Here is a 21,883-nt window from a genome sequence, read left to right on the forward strand (position 1 = left end):
TTTGTGAAATGTAATTTTATTAATAGAAGAGCATGTCTTATCAGACAAACTATCCCCAAATAAATAAAGTTTCAGCATCATTAAAAGCACACAAACGCACAACTTTACAGAGTACAATACAAAGTCAATTTTGATGATGTTCTTACTTGCATTGACTAAAAATCTGAGAAAGACTGTAATCAACCTCTAATTAATGATTCTGCATAAAGAGGAAAAGTAGAGCACGGTTATTTCATCGAAAGTTTCAGAGTGAGAGTTTGAGTGCTTTAAAAGATATCAGATAGATCACAAATTAAATCACACTGTTAACATTACAGCATGGAATTGTAGTTAATCAAAAATAAAAGTTAAAACGGTTGACGAAGGCTGCGTATGTTCTTTTCCAACATTAACACTACTTTCTATTTTTGGCATGAATTGATAACCTTTTCCATGAGTAGGAAAATGTGCTCTGCAAACTCTCGGAGGGCACCACGGCCTCCACTGCTTTTGCAAATATATCCAACAGCCTTCTGGGCAGCGGCACAGGCATCAGCAGGAACGCCGCTGAGGCCCGCTTTCTTCAGGCACTCCTCATCAGACACTTCATTTCCTATCAAGTTGAAGAAACACTAGTTAAACATTTAAAGATGAGGAATATTCTTTCTAAATAATGCAAAGAGCAGTCAATAAACAGTTCTGGCAACTTCAGACACTGCATATAAGAATGCTACAGATTAGATGGAACAAAATGAGTTAAAGTATTTCTATGTATAGTAAATACTTGAGGTCTAGTGTTTTTTCTTAAGCAATTCAAATAAATGCTTATCAATTAGAGGAGAATGGAGTATCCTCTCTGTGTGCCATGCCTATTACAGGTACTAGAAATTCTACATATAAATTATAATTATTTAAACTTTTTTATGAAGGAAAATTTCTAATAAGGAAGAACCCCAAACTTATGTGGAATAATTATTAATGTTTTGCCTTATTTATCAATATTTTTATCCATTCCCTGCCAAGTTTTTTGAAGGAAAGGAAGAAGGAATTCCCAGACAACATACTTAAGCCGTAAACACTTCACCATTTCCCTATAATACATACATTTTTAAGAAAGTGACACAATATCATCCAACTAACAAAATCAACAGTAATTCCTTACTATCATCTAATAACCTGGTACATGCTCAAATATCCTCAGCTGTCTCAAAATTGTCTTTTTATAATTGATTTATTTGAGTCAGAAATCAAAAAAGGTCCACATATTGCATTTTGTTGATATACATCTTAAGTCTCCCTTTAACAGTTCTGATTTGTATGCTGCTTGATAAATAATTATCATCACACTGACCTAACTATACCCCTCTCCCTGCCTTGCTTTTACTCTCTCTCTCTCCCTCCCTCTCTTATCTTTCCTTTGATTGGATAAATTTCAGAAACTCCCAGGACCTAACATTCACCATTCTGAATACAACTATTACTATAATATAGACCAAATACTACTAATAAAATGTTGGTAAAGAGTGTTTATTTTAAATTTGTTCTACATGTATCTACTGAAAATTTTAATTATTAAATCTATGGAAATTTGAATTGTTTTCAGTGAAAGATAATAAATATTAAAGTACCCCTTTGCATAATTCTGGCTTTCCATTATTATGGCTGAAAGGAAGGATACCAACCAAGATATGCCACTTCTTTCCAGCACAGACCCATTTCTTTTCTCCACTCATCTACAACTGCAAGCTTATCCGGCACATTGACTTCCATCTTGCAGTCCAGTTTTAAGGAGGAGAGGGTCTGCTTTGAACAGGCCCTTTCTGAGATTAACCTCACCTAAAAAATAAAAGGGCAAAGTGAGAAAACAGATATCACTCACAATAAAATAATACCTTTTAAATAATACAAATCACAAGCGAGTAGTCCTTTGAAGGACTAATTTAGAAAAACAAACTAACTTATTTTAAAATGACGAAGCTTTAGCAGATTTTATTTCTAATAGTCCAATAAAGGTGAAAGACTGTTTTCCACAGTGAAAAGTAATCTATCTACAGGTAAAAAAATAAAACATACATTGTCTGTTAGCAATCTAAGATTCCCCTATAATTCATTTTATTCAGAGGAGAGTCTATAACTTGTCTTTCGACCTGCTCAGGAATACGTATTTAAGATCTCTAATGAATCATAATAAATCATCTTAAACTTCATTTTTGAAAATATAAATAAGTATTGTTACTTTGAATTAAAATATTCAATCGTAAGAATCAGTTCAGTTCAGTTCAGTCACTCAGTCATGTCTGACTCTTTACGACCCCATGGACTGCAGCACGCCAGGCCTCCCTGTCCATCACCAAATCCCTGAATTTACTCAAGCTCATGTCCACTGAGTCGGTGATGCCATCCAAACATCTCATCCTCTGTCATCCCCTTCTCCTATCAGGGTCTTTTCCAATGAGTCAGCTCTTTGCATCAGGTAGCCAAAGTATTGGAGTTTCAGCTTCAGCATCAGTCCTTCCAATGAACAGTCAGGACTGATTTCCTTTAGGATGGACTGGTTGGATCTCCTTGAAGTCCAAGGGATCGCAAGAATAAGCTACATTCAAAAAAAAAATCCATCTGACATTTGCTTTCTTCCAAATGCTGACACCTATTTTCTAGGAAATCTTTCTGATTGCAAGATCCTATAGGAAACATCAGGTAGCAACTATTTAAAATAATATATTCACATTCATTAAATAAACCAGAAATCTATTTGTTGATAGATTCCTAATTCTACTCACCTAAAAGTAAAAACAGCATAATTTTCTAGGCATGTCAAGGCTAAATTTGAGACACTTTAATTGATAATACTAAAAATGTAAATCTCTTATTTCAGTCACATGTACCTTGACCCTATATCACAATCCTGAAAAACACCACTATGTTCAGGGGGCACATACCTCAATACCACTTTTCTTTAATAAACTTATCCCAATAGCATCTTTTACATCATAAGATATTATTTCTTTTTGGTCTCCTGATACATAAATGTGGCCATTGGTGAGACATCCATCAATATTGCAAACAAAAAGTTTTATCTCCTTCAGTTTCTCTTTGCCAAAATAACCGTATCTAAAAGAAACCAAAACAGACCTTTGAATCCAAGTGTGAAACTAATCACTCCCTCTCATCTGGCTAACGCCAATAAACTTGATAATCCATTCCCATCCAATTATTCAAACATTACCTTTTCAAGTTACTTCACACACACTTCAGCTTATAGTGCAAGAACTTTAAGTGTGGTCCAACCAAACTACGTGGTTCTGAAGTTACTGAATAAGCCATCTATAGGCATATTTTATGTATATGTCTTCCTCACGTAAGCAAAATATTACAAAAGATTCTAAGATGTTTGGAGGGTCAGAAATCTGTGTCTAAAAGTGAATTTAAATGGATCTACTAAAGATAATTTGTTATGATCTAGTGCAAAGGCTCTGAGGTCTTGTTTTCACCTTAATACTCTTTGTTCTGCAATAGGCCAATCAATGTCCACATCGATGTCCACACTGTGCTCGGCTCTCATCTCGTAGTATGCCATCTTCCCACCCTAAACATAAGACGAGTACCATGAGGACTGTTGTCAACACGCATTCACGCTTATCAACAAATTTATTAAAATACAGAACAATGAATTCACTGCTACAGTACTAAGAAAAATAAACAACCCAGCAAATTCAGACATACAACAAGTAATTTCTTTTGGAGGGGAGAGCTTCATACATTTCAATCATGTAAAACAAGTAAATTAACCCTTTCAAATTCTACCTACACAGTGCAAGCTCCCATTTTTTCAGAGTTCTATTTTAACAGTGAACAAGAGTAGAAATAATACATATCTTCCAGGGTTCTGACCACAAGGAATTTTCTGAGAATCCCTAGTTGTATTCCTCCCTTTGTTCTGGTAGTTTCTCCCTTCATCATCCAAAAGCAGTAGTGTAAGTATTTTTGGAACTTCTGTTCCTATTTGCAATAGGGGTCAGACTGGGGAGGAAAAGGAACTGTAATATCTATTGCACAGAACTGATCTCTGAGGTACAGACAGGAGTCAACAATAACTAAATGGATCATATGTGGGCAAAAGTAAGAACAAGGAGCATCATGATCCTGGGGTATGCACAGGGCAAGAGGGTTGAGGCACTTATGATTGTAATCATTGCAAGGTCAAGATCAATTACTGGAAATTTACATTTTTCATAGTTGTCAGTCTCTTTATAAATCTTGTTACAATGAGGAACTTCTATTTTTCTCCACACTTAGGAAAGGGTCAAATTACAGTCCCCCTTAGCAAAGAGCATAGGTACATATAGCTGTACCTATAGACGTCACATCTAATTTTCCTGAATACTCAAACTTAACTGAACAGCTAGCCTACAGTATGCCTACTGACCAGAAGACTGGAAAATTTCTTCCCCTTAGAGAATGAGTCATATGAGAATTCTTACTAAAAACAGTAGAGTTTTAGAGTTTTAAAATGCTATTTTTTGAGTAACATAAGGATCTGAATTAAAATCCTAACAATGCCATTTACAGCTTGTTTTTGCTTTGAGCCAATGACTTCATTTTTCAGAGCTACCATGTCCTCCTCTGAAACAAAACTAGGAACATCCACTTTATTTCATTATATGACATAACCTATGTAGTATTTCATAAATCAACAGTAGGCGTTGAATCAACAATAACTATAACTAAAATGAACAGATAGTATATGATATAACCATGTAAGCTCTAAAGCTGAGAGAGACATCCAACCCACTTACTGTAAAAGGAGAGCACCAAGATGCAGAACAGATAAAATGATATATTCAAGGTTAAACAGTTACAGATAGAGATATTACTAGAATCTGGTTTTCCTGATGCTTAGCTTGGTTGCTCTTTTACCTCTACTATACTGTTGCTTTTTTTTTTTTTTTTGGTCTCTTTTAAAAGCAGTAAAGATTATTCAACTGTACAACCACAACTTGACAATAATACAACCATGGATTAGGGTTTTGAATGAAATAATATGAATACCACAACATATGTAGAATACTCAATAGTTGATTTCTTATCTTAATGTTAGAATTGTAGCAGAGTCCCTCACATATTCACTGAATGTATCCCAAATCAGTTCGGGTTTAAGTGTGCCAGATAAATACACTGGATGATAAATCTTGTCAGTTAATCCTTTTCCTCTAGGGGCTGACACTTTCCTTTATGAACTGTGCCGTACTTTTTTCTTAGAACAAAGTACATAAACAAAAGGGTTTAAAAGACTTTTTGCAAAACAAGGGCACAAACCTGTAAGTAACCCATCTCTATCAAATGTCTTTTAGCAAAATAAAACGAGCCATTTTCATATAATTCTCCATCCCAGTCTTGTCTGCGAGGTCGTTTAGCTGGATTCAAATTCAGAGGCTCAGTCATTTCACGAACTAAAGGCAAAAAGCTACAATAAGTCCCAGGTGCTCTGAACACCAAAATAGTTCATTCAGTAATTTTTTTAAAAAAGCAAACAAAAATAAACTCAGAATATAGAATATTTCTTTTTTTAAATAAGCAATTTACAAGATTTTTTTAAAGGAACAAAACCTCTGATAACAACTCTCAGATGATGTATCTGATAATAATTCTGATAAATAATTTTGATGATTTATCTTTGCTCTTCAATAATAATAATAAGAGGAAAATAAAGTATCTTATGGAGAAATTCTGAATGATTAAGGTTTTAAGGGATTCCTACAAATATAATGCTTTGGGAGGACATAAAAGCAACCTTAGCTGCCAAAGAACTGAACTTGTCATAAAATACTATATTCAATATTTGAGCCCTTTAAATCTACTGCACACTATGTGCTTCTATAGAAATACAATGTGTGTGTTATTTATCTAATGTGGTTGAGAAACTACGTTTATGGAATTACTGAAAAATGACTATTTCCTCATTAAATTATTCAACCTTACATATTGATGGGAAATGTTTATATAATGTATGATACATTCTTACCAGTAATTTTAAAAAATACTAATATAAAATATACTTAGGAATAAATTATGTTTATCATTAGTAATAATGAAGGCCGAACAATACCAACATTAATTACACCATGATATAATAAATGAAGCCTTTCTATTAAAGGTCCTATAGTATTTTTCTCCACTGAATCTTCACATGTGATTCAAAGGCTGTTCCTGAAGTCCCCAGATCACACGCTCCCATAGTATCCTTATACTTTTCTTTTTAGGCCCGAACTGTCCTAGTAAATATGTATCTCATACATGGTTTATAGTTATTATGTGTTTAATAACATTTCATTACTGATATTTAAAATCCTGACATCATTAGACCACACACTCTGGAAGAAATAAGTCCCAGCAGCCAGATTCAAGCATGCATAGAGGAAGACACTTGACAAATACATTAACACTTGCTTAATTCTAAAGTGAAAAACTTGTGATATCTGACTATGTCCGAGAGTATATATTACAGTACTATTCTCAATGGTTGTAAAATATTTGATTTTATGGATAATCTAGTTTTGCAAGGTATTTAAGTGGATTTTTTCTCTCCATTATTGGCATATTTCTCTATAATTTCTTTCCTATAAATGCAAACTGGTGGGGGTGGCGGGGTCAAACCTATGTACATTAATAGCATAGTATAGTACATACCAGAATTCCCTTGCCTTTGCACTAAACTTTTTGCAAATTTGTATTTGTCGATATGTATAGATATTTTCTAACTCTTTCTAACTTTAATCATATAAAACTTTTATCATATAAAGCTCAACATTCAGTTTAACAATGGGTTTCCTTAACTTATTCAAAAGTGTGCTTTTCAAGCTTTAATTCTTCCTATATTTTATTTTTGATATTTAGTGGTGGTGGTTTAGTCGCTAAGTCGTGTCTGACTCTTGTGACCCCATGGACTGCAGCCTGCCAGGCTCCTCTGTCCATGGGATTCTCCAGGCAAGAATACTGGAGTGGGTTGCCATTTCCTTCTCCAGGGGATCTTCCTGACGCAGGAATTGAACCTGGGTGTCCTGCACTGCAGGCAGATTCTTTACTGACTGAGCTACAAGGGAAGCCCCTTGATATTAGTGAATAAGTTCAAAATATTATATATATAAAACAAATTTGCAGAGAAGATACTCAATAATTGTTTACTGAATGAAATCAATAAACTAGTCATTGATACATTTTATGACATTCACATTTAGAGACTAAAAATCATTTTCTGCCTATAACTTTATCTTCTTATCTTAATCGCTCTTTTGTGGACCTTCTCCATTTTTACTGCATCTTCCTTACTATCTCCTCTAAAGCAAACATAGGTTAGAGACAATTGGTCCAGTTTTCCTACACTCAACAAATGTCAGGACTGAACAGAAATCATACTGCCTTTCTTCATGTATGTTTCATTTACCTATTTGTTGGTAATTCTATTCTTTGTGATATATTTTAGTAGTTTGTCTGGAGAGAAATAAGGCTCCAACTAAATGTTATGGTACTCTTTTGGTATAAGAAGTTGCAAACTTTGAGAAGCATTTCTACAGATTCATTCTTGAGTTTCTCCAGAACTTTTTGGTGGAAGACTTCCTTTCCCACCATTCTATATGACTCATCGGTAGAACAACACAAAAAAGTATCTGCTCTGGAAAAATGGCATATTTGCCTCAAAATACAAATAGAGGGTTAAAACAATCCTTTGTAAAAAGAAAGATAAAGAATGAATTTAGTTTCCATTGTTTTATCTCAACAATCACAAGATTTAGAACTGATTATAAATGTTATTATCTACTATAGTGATATAAATCCCACGTTCTATTTTACTGCTCCCTTTTTAACTCTCCCACTCCTAAAGAATATTTACATAAGAAAAATTCTCCATAAGATGAGCTAAAATAAAAATCAATACAACAGATTACCTCCTTTCTGAATTTCACCCCATCGAAACTGATGCCGTCTCACAACAGAGAAAACAGAATCGTATCCTTCTTCTCGAATCATTTCTGCAACTTTTTGAAGATCAGTAGGATGTAAACATGGAGAAGTAGCTTGAATATTTCCTACAATGTCAACCTCTTAAAAAGACAAGACAAATGAAAAGAACATCAAAATGAAGTTCTTTGCAAGCAAGTAATACTAAGATCTAAATTCAAATGTTAAACAAGTCTTGTGAAATGAGTAACAAGTTGGAAATTACATAACATTTTGAACAAACTATTAGTCAAATTCATACCATTGTGGTAATTAAGAAATTCTATGATGGCATCTAGTGAGGTAGAACTGTCTTTTGAAGCTTCAGAACTTCTTCGATGAACTTGTGCACCAAACTGTTTGGCCACATTCTCAATTTCATCATGGTCTGTTGAAACCCATACACTGTACAGATATTAAAAAAAAAATTTTTTTAAATAAAAAGGAGCTCTGCAACCCCCAAAATACAGCTTATATAATGTTAGAATAGTTTTTGTCCTATCAAAATAATGTTACAGATTCAAAGCAATATAAAACTTAAAGAAAAATAAAGAATTTTCTATGGAAACCACATTTTAAAATGCTTGAATTATAAATGTGGTCCCAGATATAATATTTATATTATATATAACATTTATATACATATTGTTTACACAGCCCTAGATATCAGTTTATAAAATTAGAAAAAATTGATATTTTTAAGGTTAATGGTTTATTAAAAATACTAGCAAACCTGGAAGTTCAAATCTAAAGGAAATAAAGAAGATACTATTTCTTTTTTCCCATCAAAATCCAAAGCATTGTATAGTTACTACGCCTACTGAGAAACAAAATGGATGTGGCTTAGCCAAATCACAAGGCTGAGTTTCAAGCTTAGTAAAGACTTATATGCCCAAAACAGTCAGACAAGCCAACTCTTTTTTGGGTGGGATGGGGGCAACTAACAATGGGTACATAAATATCTGAACACAGAATCAACAGGGTGAAGCCACCAATAACAATCAAAGTCGTGGAGAACATGACTTGACTGGCTCAGGAGAGCTTAGTGTAACAGCTCTATTAACCACACCTTACAAAGCTGACCTTTTGCACTTTGTAAGATGATGACTCACAGTAAAATACAAAACATTATTTGGGGGATGCATACTAGTCTCTACTGAAGTTTTCTTAACCTTTATAAATTTCCATTGCTAGAAACAGACTGTTTTACTCTAGCCACAATGCTTTTAGACTGACATTCCACAAAGACATCTGAATGACTTCTTTGGTATACGTGCATACAGTTGATCCTTAACCAACACAGGTTTGAACTGTTAATTTGTTTCAATAAATGTATGGGAAAAACTTAAGATCTGCAACAGTATGAACAAAACTGCAAACTGTGCGGCCTAGTACTATCAGAAAAAATAAAGTTAGGTATGCCATGAATACATAAAACATACGTAGATAGTGGGTTTCCCTGGTGGCTCAGATAGTAAAGAAATGTGCCCACAACGCAGGAGACCTGGGTTTGATCCCTGGGTCAGGAAGATCCCCTGAAGTAGGAAATGGCAACCCACTCTAGTATGCTTGACTGGACAATTCTGTGGACAGAGGAGCCTGGCAGGCTACAGTCCATGGGGTCACAAACAGTAGACATGACTGAGTCTTTCACTTTACTTTACTTTCATGTAGATAATACATGATAATACAACACTTTCACTTTACTTTCATGTAGATAATAATCTACCCTCATGTAGTATAAGATGAATGATAGTTAATATAAAGTTAATAATGTTGCACTTTTGGCTTTTAAAAAATAGAACAATGTTTCTGACACTGTATTATGAATATGACTGTAATACTATATACCATAAAATTTTTATGATTCATTCATTAGTGTGTGTGGGCCAGGCTACCATGAAGCAATCATACTGATTAAAATAGACCACCATTTTTGTTGTTTAGTTGCTTAGTCCTGTCCAACTCTTTGTGACCCCATGGACTGTCGCCTGCCAGACAATTCTGTCCATGGGATTTCCCAGGCAAGAATATTGGAGTGGGTTGCCATTTCCTTCTCCAAGGGATCTTTCAGACCCAGGGACCAAACCCTAGTCTCCAGCATTAGCAGCTGGGTTCTTTGCCACTGAGCCACCAGGGAAGCCCTAGACTACCACAAAACAATCATATAACTGCTTCTTTGTTATCAATGCCTGAATCATTATACTTGTAGATAAATATGAATTTTTTTACAATATCTTTTCATTTTTGATGTTCAGTGTTAGTAATATATATAATATCTAGTGTTTTGTAAAAGACAATATTGATGTAGGTACTGATAGATGATCCATCTTGTAAACAAAGTACAATTATGATATCATTATAGCTAAGTACTGTAAATGTATTTTGTCTTTCTTATGATTTCCTTGCTAACATTTTCTTTTCTCTAGCTTACTTTACTGTAAATACTATATAATAAATATATAAAATGTGTTAATAAATAATGAAAATAAATAAAACTAAATAAAGCATAATGTGTCTCAGATACAGAGAACTAGTGGTCACCAGTAGGGAGAGGGAAAGGGGGAGGAAGGCCAATACAGGGGCAGGGAGAAAAAATGAGATTACATGAAATCATGTGTGTAAAACTTTTGAAAACTGTAAAGCACTACAGAATTTAAAGAATTTTTCCTTTAATTAAAAATTAATTAATTAATTTAAAAAGTCAGATGCTCAGTTGTGTCTGACTCTTTACAACCCCATGAACTATAGCCCGCCAGGCTCCTCTATCCGTGGAATTCTCCAGCAAGAATACTGGAGTGGGTAGCCATTCCCTTCTCCAGGGGATATTCCTTTCTCCAGGGGATCTTCCCAACCCTGGGAAGACCCAGGGATCGTCCCAGGTCTCCTGCATTGCAGGCAGATTCTTTATCATCTGAGCCACCAGGAAAGCCATAAATAAAAAAAAAAAAAAAGTGTTTATGATATTAGGAAGGCTTTGGTCAACAGTAGGCAACTAGAAGTTAAGTTATGGGAGATCAAAAGCTGATCTGGGACTTCTGACTGCCCTGGCTGAGGGGAGTTGGTATCTCAATCCTCATATTGCTCAAGAGTCAACAGTATTTCTTAACCCCTTTCATTCAACATCTACTGAAAGAAAGAGAAACTGCATGTTTCATACATCTATGCTCAACTGTCAAGAGTGAAAAGAAAGAAACTAAAGAAAAATTTCTAACACCTCTAGATTTAAGAAATTCCCTTTACTACTGGCAGAAGGAAGATTTAAATCTAGAGATAAAGTCAATAAACCCCTACCTTGCCCATTAATTTTTTTCAGAGGAAGCAAGATGAGCCCCTTAATGTTTTTCAGAGGAAGCAAGATGAGCCCCTTAATTTTTTTCAGAGGAAGCAAGATGAGCCCCTTAATTTTTTTCAGAGGAAGCAAGAGAAGCCACTGGCTAGAGGTCAAGTGTGTCATATCTACTCGTGTCATTTTGCAAAAGGCAGAACACAGAAGCCCTCATTTCCCTCCACTGCAAAATATGAAATAGTTTTGGTATAAGTTTTTACTGGAAAATGTCACAAAGGTATACAACAAACTGAAGTACCAATGAAAACTCAGTAAATTTTTTAAAGAGAGGATAAAAGAAGGGTGGTGATGGTATAAAGTAAAAAGTAAACAGTAAAAGAGACCAGTCTTTTGACATCTAGTTAACTCACTAACTGAAATAAATTACTGAAGCCATTTACTTTAATATCCTGATCTTTACTATGATAAACATTCAACACCTCAAGATTCAGTGATCTTTTGGAAATGCTTAAATGGTAAATAAAAACAGAAGTTTGCCTATGTTTCTTCTTTCATTCCTTTTTTCATGAAATGGAAATGACTCTTGACTCTGTAGTCTGTTTCAGGCCCTTCTCTGGACACCAGGGATACAAAATTCATTGACATGAGAAATTCTTAACCTATTAGTAGAAATATAGAATGGCCAGGAAGCAATAACTGACCTTTCTATAATGCTTTACTTTTTACAAAGTATTTTTATAGTGCCTGCAACATAACAGGTGCTCAATATACACTTGCTGAATGAATGAAACAGTAAATGGTTAAGAGCATGGACTCTGAAGGAAGGGCCTCAAGTCTTGGTTCTACCGCAAGCTAGTTATATGACCCAAGGCCAAATCTCCCTAAGCCTAAATTTTCACTAAAACAGAGGTGACAATGACAGCCATTATCAAATATGGTTGTTACGACAAATCAATATAAACCACAATATAGAATAAATGTTTAGTAAGTAATAGCTATTGAAAATAATAGCAATGGTGATAAAGGAACAGCTGACAGTCTCATTTAATCCTCACACTAGCTCTGTTTGAAGGAAAACTGAAGTTTTGCTTTCACACCTTCAAAGGTCCAAACGTTTAATTTATTTGTACTATGTAAGGCAATGGCACTATGAATATGAAAACAGCATCCTACATGTACACTTAAAATACAGTGATTATCATTTATTACATCATCATAAGGAAGTCAATCATTTCCACTTAGCTAAGGGGCACCATTACATTAGCAAATGCAAGAGAAAAGGATGAGCAAATGAACAAACAGGCTTTTTTAATAAAATTTAAAATCAAGCATAAAGTAAACATCAAAGTGGAATGATGATGGCTTTAGCCTCAAGTGAAGTCATACTCCATCTAAGAGGAGGAACAGGAGCATCAACCATGGTCCTGTAACAGAAACTTCAAATCATAAACTGCCATTTCAAGGACAACACAGCCCAAGCCTTTCATTAATCATAAATCCACACCCTAAAAGTGAAACCAACACTTATGTTTATTTTTCACAAATATATTAGGCAACATGTAAAAAAATCGATGCACTCTAAGATTTACTTACACAGCATTCAACCACTGTTGAAAACCAAGCTCTTACAAACTTAGCTCTCACAATGACTTTTTACTAAATGAAAATATCAGCTTTTTTTCTTGACTGTTAACTATGTAAGTTAATGAGCAAAGTTAACAACCTTGAAAGTATTGTTAGCTTTGATTCTAAGCAGGCTAGAAACTCAATTAAGTCAAAATGATTTTGGACAAAGTAATCTCCAGGCCTGAAAAACAAGCAGGGTGAGCTACAGTTTTCTCCAATTCCTTCACAGGGTAGATTTTTTTTTTTGAAGAAAGTAGAAGGTGAGAAGCAGGAAGGCTGCTCCAAACTGACTGCAGCTTCAGAATAAGTCAATTAAATTCAAACTTACCCCTTTGGGGTGGTAGATTAGACCTCAAAGGGAAGAGAATGAATGGATAATTACAAGTTTCCTAAATTAACTGCTGAAGGAGGGTGTATAGCCACTATCTGCCAGAAAGAAGGTAAATCCTCCTGGCAGCATTGAGAACTCCTTTTATGGGGCTGGAATCATCCTAAGAACAAAGGCTTTAAGCCGTTAGAAACCATGATGGAGTTTGGTTGACCACAGAGGCTTGGATAGAGTTGTTATGTGTATAAAGTTTTGCAGTTTTCAGCAAAACCACCCCCATACCATAAAAGGGAGAGCCTTAGAGGAACCAAGAAACAGGATTATGGTGATCACATGCACCATCCCCTTACTTTCTTTTTTTTAAAAAAATATGAATTACTACCTGATACAGTACACTATATATTAACTATCTTCTCCCTGTTATAATGCCAGCTCCATCTATGGATGGACCCTACTGCTAAACTCCTGGTTAAGGACACATAACAGTGCCTGTCACATAGTAGGTAGTCAATAAATATTTGCAGAATGAATGAATCATTTTTGCTCTTGAATTTGTATCGCAAAGACGTCCTACCTTCTTTTAGGTTAAGCCAGTTTGAAAAGGGTTTCCTGACATATGCAGTAGGAGTTGTAAAGGAGTTCTGTTCTCAATCTATTAAGAACGTGATTTTGATCTCTGGTTTATGTCACAGAAATAGGGTTTTACTACATCACTACTAACTTGGATACATCTTCTCTCGGTCCTTTTTTGTTTTCCAGTATGTACCTTTTGTGAGGAGGTAAAAATGTCCCAAAGTCTGTGAGTCATGTCACATTCATCTTGTAATCCCCTTGGATGTGTATGGCAGAAACTCAGACTCAGTGTTTACCGTACTGAACCAAATCCCCAAGTCTTTCCCTATCTTTCCTCTGCACACTTCCTGTTACATTACTGTTATTAATATCTTCTGTGTGCAGGCTTCTATTCGCCCAGCACCACCCAAGACTTCCTTTGGATAAAAACATCAAGAAAATTAGTAAATTTATACTATTTTGGTATCTCCTTTGTAAACACGTTCGGTTAAATGAAAATCATTTATTCACATATTAATGTATGTAATTAATATGCTCCAGAGACAGCCATCTCTTTAAAAACAAAACTCGACAATCAAAAGGTGAAGATTTACTTTTCACGGGGAACAAATTCAAGCACTATTAGGCTGAAATTACCATGTGTAAATTCATTCTTGGCACAGAATGCCTCCTCCCTTTTATGAATGACATAACTCCTGACTAACATGGCAAATGGCCATGTCTCTTAAATGATGCACAATTAAAACCGTCCTTAGGGCAAACGAGGTTCCAAAGGTATGATCAAATCATTTAGAAGCATTTCATCAAACAGCCCCACGGTACGCTGTTCCACTGTCTCGCACCCAGGTACAAATGTGGGCAGCTTTCTAGATTGTGCTGACTCACAACGGGCAGATAGCTTAGAGTGTTTTCCAAAGGTCAGGAAAGGATCTCCAAGCTGAGCTGGAAATGAGAAAAGCCTTGACACCCCACTCCATTCATGAACCTGACGCCTCCTTAATCGATCAGCACCAGGTGGGTAGCAGACGCTGAGCAACAGGGGAAAGCTAGTGGCCTTCGTCTAAAGGAGGTATTATCGCAGATGTTTCACAAGGGTGGCCTCCTTGCCTTTACCCTGTGAGGTCAACCTGGGCAGCGCAGACTTTTGAAAAGAGGAAATCTCCCCTTTTACGGGTGTCATTCTCAAGGGCTGGGGCAGGAACAGTCCCAAGTTCATGGCTATTAGCAGTTACGGAACAAGGAAGAAACTGGAGCCCTGCCTCCCCCGCGGGCGGCCGGGGCCCAGGCACCCCGGATCTTGTGCACCCCTTCCGGGGGCCGCTACCCCGGGGCCCTGGCCCCTCCGGCGGCCCGGCTCCCCCTCTCGACCCCCGCCCAGGCCGCGCCGCCCACTCTCGCACATGCGCACCTCTGGAAGACCCCCGAGTCCAGGGCCGCACGCAGGACCCAGCCAATGAGCGGGACCCCCGCCAGGTGCTTAATGTTCTTCAGGGGGATGCCCTTGCTGCCGCCCCGGGCCAGGATGAGGGCCGCCATGTGCGGGGGCTTCTCCACCCCTCGGCCCTGGCCGCCGCGGGAGTTGCGCTGTAGCTTCGGCGGCCGGCCCCGCGAGGGTCGCCCCCGCGGGTTGGAGACGGAGGTGGCGGCCCCCTTCTCCACCGAGTCCATCTTCCTCCCACGCCTTCTCCCCAGCTTCTCCACATCCGGGAGCTCTTGTCTCGCCACCTCAGCTCGGCGCCGCCCGATCTCCCCGCCCGACTGCCCACGGGGGTGGCTGTTCCCGGCCCCGCCCACCTCCGATCCCGCACCCTCGCGGGGCACGCCGGGAGTTGTAGTCCGCGGGTTGCTCGCAGGGCCAGTAGGCTCCGACTGCGCGACCCCCAAGCCAAAGTCGGGCACCCGTCCTGACTGGAAGGAAGTGCAGATTCTGCGGAGCTTGATACTGAATGGAGATTAATAAATAAGAAACACGGGCAACAAGTAGTGTTTTGCTGAAGAATTTCCCCATTAGAAACTGTAGCGGGTTTCCCACATCACACCCTGATGCATCCTAACTCGAAACAATTTTCATTTAAAAATTTAAGTGTCCGTTTTTCTGCTACGCTATCTACTTCTTGTTTCTAAGAGATGACCTCATTCGAATGTCCTCCAGGCCCTTTAAATTCAACATTTTAAAAACAGCTCTCCCTATGGGCTCAAATTACTTCTATCTTTGCATTTTCTTTTTCTTTTCTTTTTTTTAAATTGAGATATAATTGACATGTAACGTGTTCGTTTCAGGTGTCCAATGTAGTGATTCTGTGTTTGTGTATAGTGAGATATGATCACTACAATGTGAATATGTCTGTCTGCATATTCTACCAACATCGCCATCCACCTAGGTGGAAAAACTTGGAAGTCAACCTTGCTTAGTCCCTTCTCAGTGCAACAGACATCTGTTTGGTTTTGTTTGTTTGTTTTTGGACTACTGAAATCTTTTCCTTTTGGGAATTGTTAGCTCTCTTACATGGTGGGCATTTCACACAAATCTTCAGCAGTGTTGCAGTGAATGTATGACCCAGGCTGATCAAAGTACCTCATCTTCCTGAGAACATTTGTGGCCAGGAGACAGGAATATGATCAAGCGGATCCCCCTCGAGTCCTTTCCAGAGACTCTGGGAAAGAAAGGATCTTTTCCTTGCTGAATATTTGGGTGCTAAGGACCCTCTAAAACCTGAATCCTCAGGGCAGGATGAGGGAAAGGGGATGAGGAGAGTTTCTGTTCTGAAATTGACTGGGAGGCTTGTGTTCACATGGAAGAAAGGAGGGTTAAGCCGCACAGGGAGAAGGGAAAAGCTCTTGATCCAGCCAAAAGATTCAAAGGTGCATACACACACACACACACACACACACACACACACACACACACACACTCATGTACACACACACATATATCTTTTTTGTGTGATTTTTTAGAAAGAAATCTCCTACCTAACATACACTTTGCATTTTACCACTTTTGCAAGCCTGTATCTGGAAGTTGAGAGTCTGCTTGTCTGTCCTAGGTGGAGGCTAGTCCACCCAAAATGAATGAAAGGTGGTAGTATTGCCTTTCCTTCTCCAGGAGTGACAGAAGGTCTCTGTGGTTCCCAGGTCTTGGCCCTTTCTGAAGGAGACAGAGTAAGCCTGTAGTGTTTTGAGTCCCAGTCACTGGAAACTTCACATCTCATGGTTTTCCCTGTGAAAGCCCTTCTAGGGTCTGGTTCTGGGAGAAGGTGCTGGATATGGGGAAGGATGACTACAAACAGATACCAATGCAGGGCCTGGAGAAGGGGCCAGGCCCCAGGAACCATCCTAGCACTACAGGCCACATGGTCATTTTCCCCTGAATGCACTGGCTCTTTGAATGGGACCTTCCCAGTTATTATGCTGAGAAACAGCAACACTGATTATTTTTCGTAACCATGTGAAATTACCATGTGAGGTTACTACTGCTTCTGACACACAAAACCTCTTTTTCCTTCTCCACTCCAATAATTACCTTAGTTCCCACTGATAAGAAAGTTGCCATGCTCCATGATCATTCCCTAGAGGCCTGCAAACCCTAGTGGACCACCAACATCTGAGTAGTTTAACTCCTCTGGCACACTGGTGTCCTCCACACAGTGGCACCATTGTTTCTTATCAAAGGAGATTGCAGCAATTTGCGTTAAAGCTATGAGACTGTGGACTCCTCCAGGAAAGGGGCCGTTCCTTCTTTGTAATTGCATCCGGAACAGCATGTGGGTTGCAGTATCTGCTTGGTAATAGGCAGAACTCTGTCTCATGTTACTTTTCCAGTCTTTGCCCACACATACTTTTGTATCCCATTGCAGTCTTATGATAATAAATCACCTTGTATTCTTTGCATTTTTATAGGGCAGTTTTGGTTAGACCTGACAGCTGGTTGAGTCCCAATCTTGAGAAAGAAAGAGAGAAATGCGGGAGGGGATAGTCAAAGTGGAAAGTGATTATCTAGTTCAATATATGACAGTTTGATAATATTTTTTCAAGAAAATTAAGACCATACTCATTTAATATATTTTTCCTATGTATGGTCAATGGGCATAAAGTTTCAGGATCCCCTGGAGAAGGAAATGGCAACTCTCTCCAGTATTCTTGCCTGGAAAATTCCATGGTTGGAGGAGCCTGGTGGGCTACAGTTTGTGGTATCACAGAGTCAGTTAAGACTGAGAACGCACACAAACAAGATTGGTAAATTCTAGCAATCTGCTGTACAATGTTGAATAACCTGTAGTCAAAAATTATGTATTGCACACTTAAAATTTAAGATGGCAGATGTATTCATAACACAATAAATGGAATTTTGAGAAAAGAGAAAGATAATGATTGTGCCAAGAAGAGGAAATGTTAGGTTGTCTTTGGGTTACTCTGAAGGAGTTAAAAATAAACTGCTCTCAAAGCAAATATTCAGACTCATCCTTCCTTTAAAGATGAGTGTGAAGTATATTGCTGCCAAAGAATAATTCATTTGTGTTTATAGTGAAAGAACATATCTTTGTAGTGCCTCTTGTTTTGTGATTCTGTGTGTGAGCAAACTCAACACACAGAGAAGTCCTTTAATTCATTGATTTGCTGGCATTTATTGCATTCCACAAGCCAGGCCTCGTGCGACACTTCAGGAATGCCAAAGCAAGATGGCCAAGACACAGAACTTAGCGTACTGATGGGGAGATAGGCAGACCTCAGTAGAGTGCAGTTTGTGCTTTGATAGAAATGCATGTGCTGGGGTAAGCAAAGAACAAGGGAGAAGTATTTAGACTAGAGGGAGTTTTTGTTGGCTAAGATGACTTGTGCAATACTGTTAAAGTGTAAGAATCTCTTCTAGGCTGAGGGAATAGTACTGGAGAGGTCACAGAAGAATGAAACAGCTTCCCAATGAGAAACTGGGAAACTAGAAGTAGTTCACTATAATTCGAGCATATGACATGGGTGGGTTTGTAATAAAACATGATAAGAGAGGGGATCATATGGGCCAGATAACAGCACATAAAGCTGTTAGGGGCCAGACCTTGTGGACATTATGAAGAGCATAAGACTCACTCCATTCTTTCAACAAATCATTACTGCATAACTACTGGGTCCCAGGTACTTCACCAGGCCCTGGAAACAGATGGAAGGTGCTGGAAAGTGCTCAACGTCCAAGTATAGTGAATAGGATATGCTGACAGGTCAAATGAGGGGTGTGAGAGAAGAAGGAAGACAAAAGTGGTAGCAGGGTCTTTGGCCTCTGGCCATTAGCATTTGTTAATGTTGGTGAATCTCACCGTCACATGGGTAGGAATGAACTCACACCAGCGTCTGAATCTAGAGGTCAGTCAGTCTCCGGTAATGGAAGAGTCCCAACTCTGCAGAAAGTGCCCTGCCCTTAGTATTTCTGGGAGTCCTCATGAGTGTCTTACATGTGCCCATGGAAGTGAAAGTCGTGGCTGTGACTTACAGTGAATGCCGTTGCTGGAGACCCACAGACTTACTTCTCTCTCTGGAGCTACAGCTAAGATTTTCTTACTGTTTTTTTAACACATGGATTTTTTTTTTTTTTTGAGTTGTAAGTGCTATATGTCTTTGTGTATGTGTATGTTGTTTAGTTGCTCAGTCCAACTCTTGGTGACCCTAGGTACCGAAGCCTGCTGGGCTCCTCTGTCCACGGGATTATGCAGACAAGAGTACTGGAGTGGGCTGCCATTTCCTGCTCTAGGGCATCTTCCCAACCCAGGGATTGAACCTGCCTTTTCTGCACTGGCAGGCAGATTCCTTACTGCTGGGCTACCAGGGAAGCTGGGACATAAATATAACAATATAAAATTGTATTGTATATAAAATTTTATATTCTTTTGTTTCTATCTTTATAGTATAAAGTCCTTAAACTTTCTGTTAGAAGTTATTTAAAATTACTTTCAAGGGACAGACCATACCTTATTTAGCAATTCCTTATTGCTGGACACTTTTATGTAAGGTAATAATCCCCAATAACATTGTGTATAAATTTGTAATGATGTAGGCAATAGTTTCTGGAATAGATTTCTATAAATGAAATTACCCAATTAAAATGCATCTTCGTTTGGATCCAAATTAAGATTCAGTGCTTTATCTGGGTAGGTTGGCCACATTACCATTCATGTATAAGTTATCTCTTGCCACACAATAAATTACCTTAAAACTTAGCAGCTTAAATGAACAGACATTTCAATTTCACAGTTTCTGAGGCTCAGAGAGGGATTTAAATGTGTAGTTCTAGCTACAGGTTTTTCATGAGGTTTCAATCAAGTTCTCAACTGGGACCACGATTATCTCAGGGCCTGACCGAGCTAGAGAATCCACTTGTAATGTGGCTCATCCACCTGGCTGTTGGCAGGCCTCTGTTCCTTGCTGGCTGGTTGTGTGTCCAAAGGCCTCACTCAGCTCCTAGCCACACGGGCCCCTCTACAGGGCAGCTCACAGTATAGCAGCTGCATTCCCAGAGCAAGTGTTTCAAGACAGAGTGAAAAACGGTACAATCAAGGGCATCCCAGGTGACACCAGGGGTAAAGAACCCACCTGCCAATGCGGGAGACTTAAGGGAGACATAAGAGAGGCTGGTTCAATTCCTGGGTTGGGACCCTATGGACTGTGTCCCAGCAAGCTCCTCTGTCCATGGGATTCTCCAGGCAAGAATATTGGAGTCAGTTGCCATGCCCTCCTCTGGGGATCTTCCCACCCAGGGACCACACCCGCATCCCTTATGTCTCCTGCATTGGCAGGCAGGTTCTTTACCATTAGCGCCACCTAGGAAGCCCGAATGCTCTGTCCATGGGATTCTCCAGGCAAGAATACTGGGGTGGGTTGCCATTTCCTTCTCCAGAGGATCTTCCCGACTCAGGGATCGAACCCAGGTCTCTTGCATTGCAGGCAGCTTCTTTACCAATTGAGATCCCAGGGAAGCCCAAACACTAGATTGATAACCCCAAATAGACAATAGATCTGGTAGAATTTTTTTTACAGCCCATGAGAGAGTCCTACATGGTCACCAAATGATAGGTTTTCCAGGGAGATGTGACGACAGTACCTGTGGGGGAGAAATTTCAACTTGGCCAGACTCTTTGCTGGGATGTAACCCAAGATGCTGAAGGACTGATGTTGAAGCTGAAGCTCCAATACTTTGGCCACCTGATGCAAAGAGCTGACTCATTGGAAAAGCCCCTGATGCTGGGAAAGATTGAGGGCAGGAGGAGAAGAGAGCGACAGAGGATGAAATTGTTGGATGGCAAAACTGACTCAATGGACATGAGTTTGAGCAAGCTCCAGGAGATGGTAAAGGACAGGGAAGCCTGGCAGGCTGCACTCCATGGGGTCACAAAGGGTCGGACACGACTGAGCGACTGAACAACAACCCAAGATACACATCTGTCAAGCAGAAGTAGTAAGTAATAAACAGAGTTTAAAATCCTGACCAACAAGACTTCCACTGCCACAAAATTGCTCATGGTTTGGTGTTTGAGACCTTATATTTCTTTAGATTTGAACTGGCATGTAACACGTGGAATGAACAGATGAATTTTTCAATCTATATCAAGACAAATGTTTTTTAAAAACATGCATATATTAATGCTAAGGAAACGATCTCAAAAAGCAGGTTGGAAAGAAGCTGTAGAAAATAAACTTGAAAACGTTCATGAAACAAGTAAAAGAAGCGTTCATCTGTAAAGAAATGTTACTGTGGAAGCTCAGATTATTTAATGGACTTGAAGGACTTCCTGGATCCTTATCTGTTAAGAATTTTAGGAGAAGGAAAAACAGGTGCCTTAGAACACCTGATCTCAGAACCAGTCAGGCCTCCAGCTATTAGAGACTTTGAACTCTATGGGAGGAAGAAGTCGATAAGAGTGAGGCCAGAGGGTGGGGGAGTTGCCTGTGGTATTGAAAACATCTGATCAGAACTGTCTGCTAGACAATGTATCAGCTTTTTACAGGCAAACAAAACCATGGTTCTGTGACTTGTTTGGAGGGAAACAGGTAAATTGTAACTGCCAAGGGAGCCATCTACTGTTACTGAGGATGCCAAGGCAGGGGCACGA

The 21,883-nt window shown here is 38.6% G+C and overlaps 1 protein-coding gene and 1 long non-coding RNA gene across 2 annotated transcripts in view; one reads left to right on the forward strand and one right to left on the reverse strand.

The window, feature by feature from the left end:
* On the reverse strand, positions 1 to 15,489 carry CMAS (cytidine monophosphate N-acetylneuraminic acid synthetase). The gene is made up of 8 exons (XM_015094900.4): positions 15,199 to 15,489; positions 8,237 to 8,379; positions 7,923 to 8,078; positions 5,296 to 5,429; positions 3,471 to 3,565; positions 2,919 to 3,090; positions 1,662 to 1,815; positions 1 to 592 (listed from the first exon to the last, which is right to left on the reverse strand). The coding sequence occupies exons 1-8, from the start codon at positions 15,456 to 15,458 to the stop codon at positions 402 to 404; spliced, it is 1,305 nt and encodes a 434-aa protein (XP_014950386.2). The 5' UTR covers positions 15,459 to 15,489; the 3' UTR covers positions 1 to 401.
* The window catches only part of LOC132659475 (uncharacterized), a 21,524-nt gene continuing 14,323 nt past the window's right edge, over positions 14,683 to 21,883 (forward strand). The window contains exon 1 of the long non-coding RNA XR_009599987.1: positions 14,683 to 14,804. This is a non-coding gene — a long non-coding RNA (uncharacterized LOC132659475). The remainder of the gene's footprint in view (positions 14,805 to 21,883) is intronic.

The sequence above is a fragment of the Ovis aries genome, chromosome 3 (assembly GCF_016772045.2).
Source record: "Ovis aries strain OAR_USU_Benz2616 breed Rambouillet chromosome 3, ARS-UI_Ramb_v3.0, whole genome shotgun sequence".
NCBI lineage: Eukaryota > Metazoa > Chordata > Mammalia > Artiodactyla > Bovidae > Ovis > Ovis aries.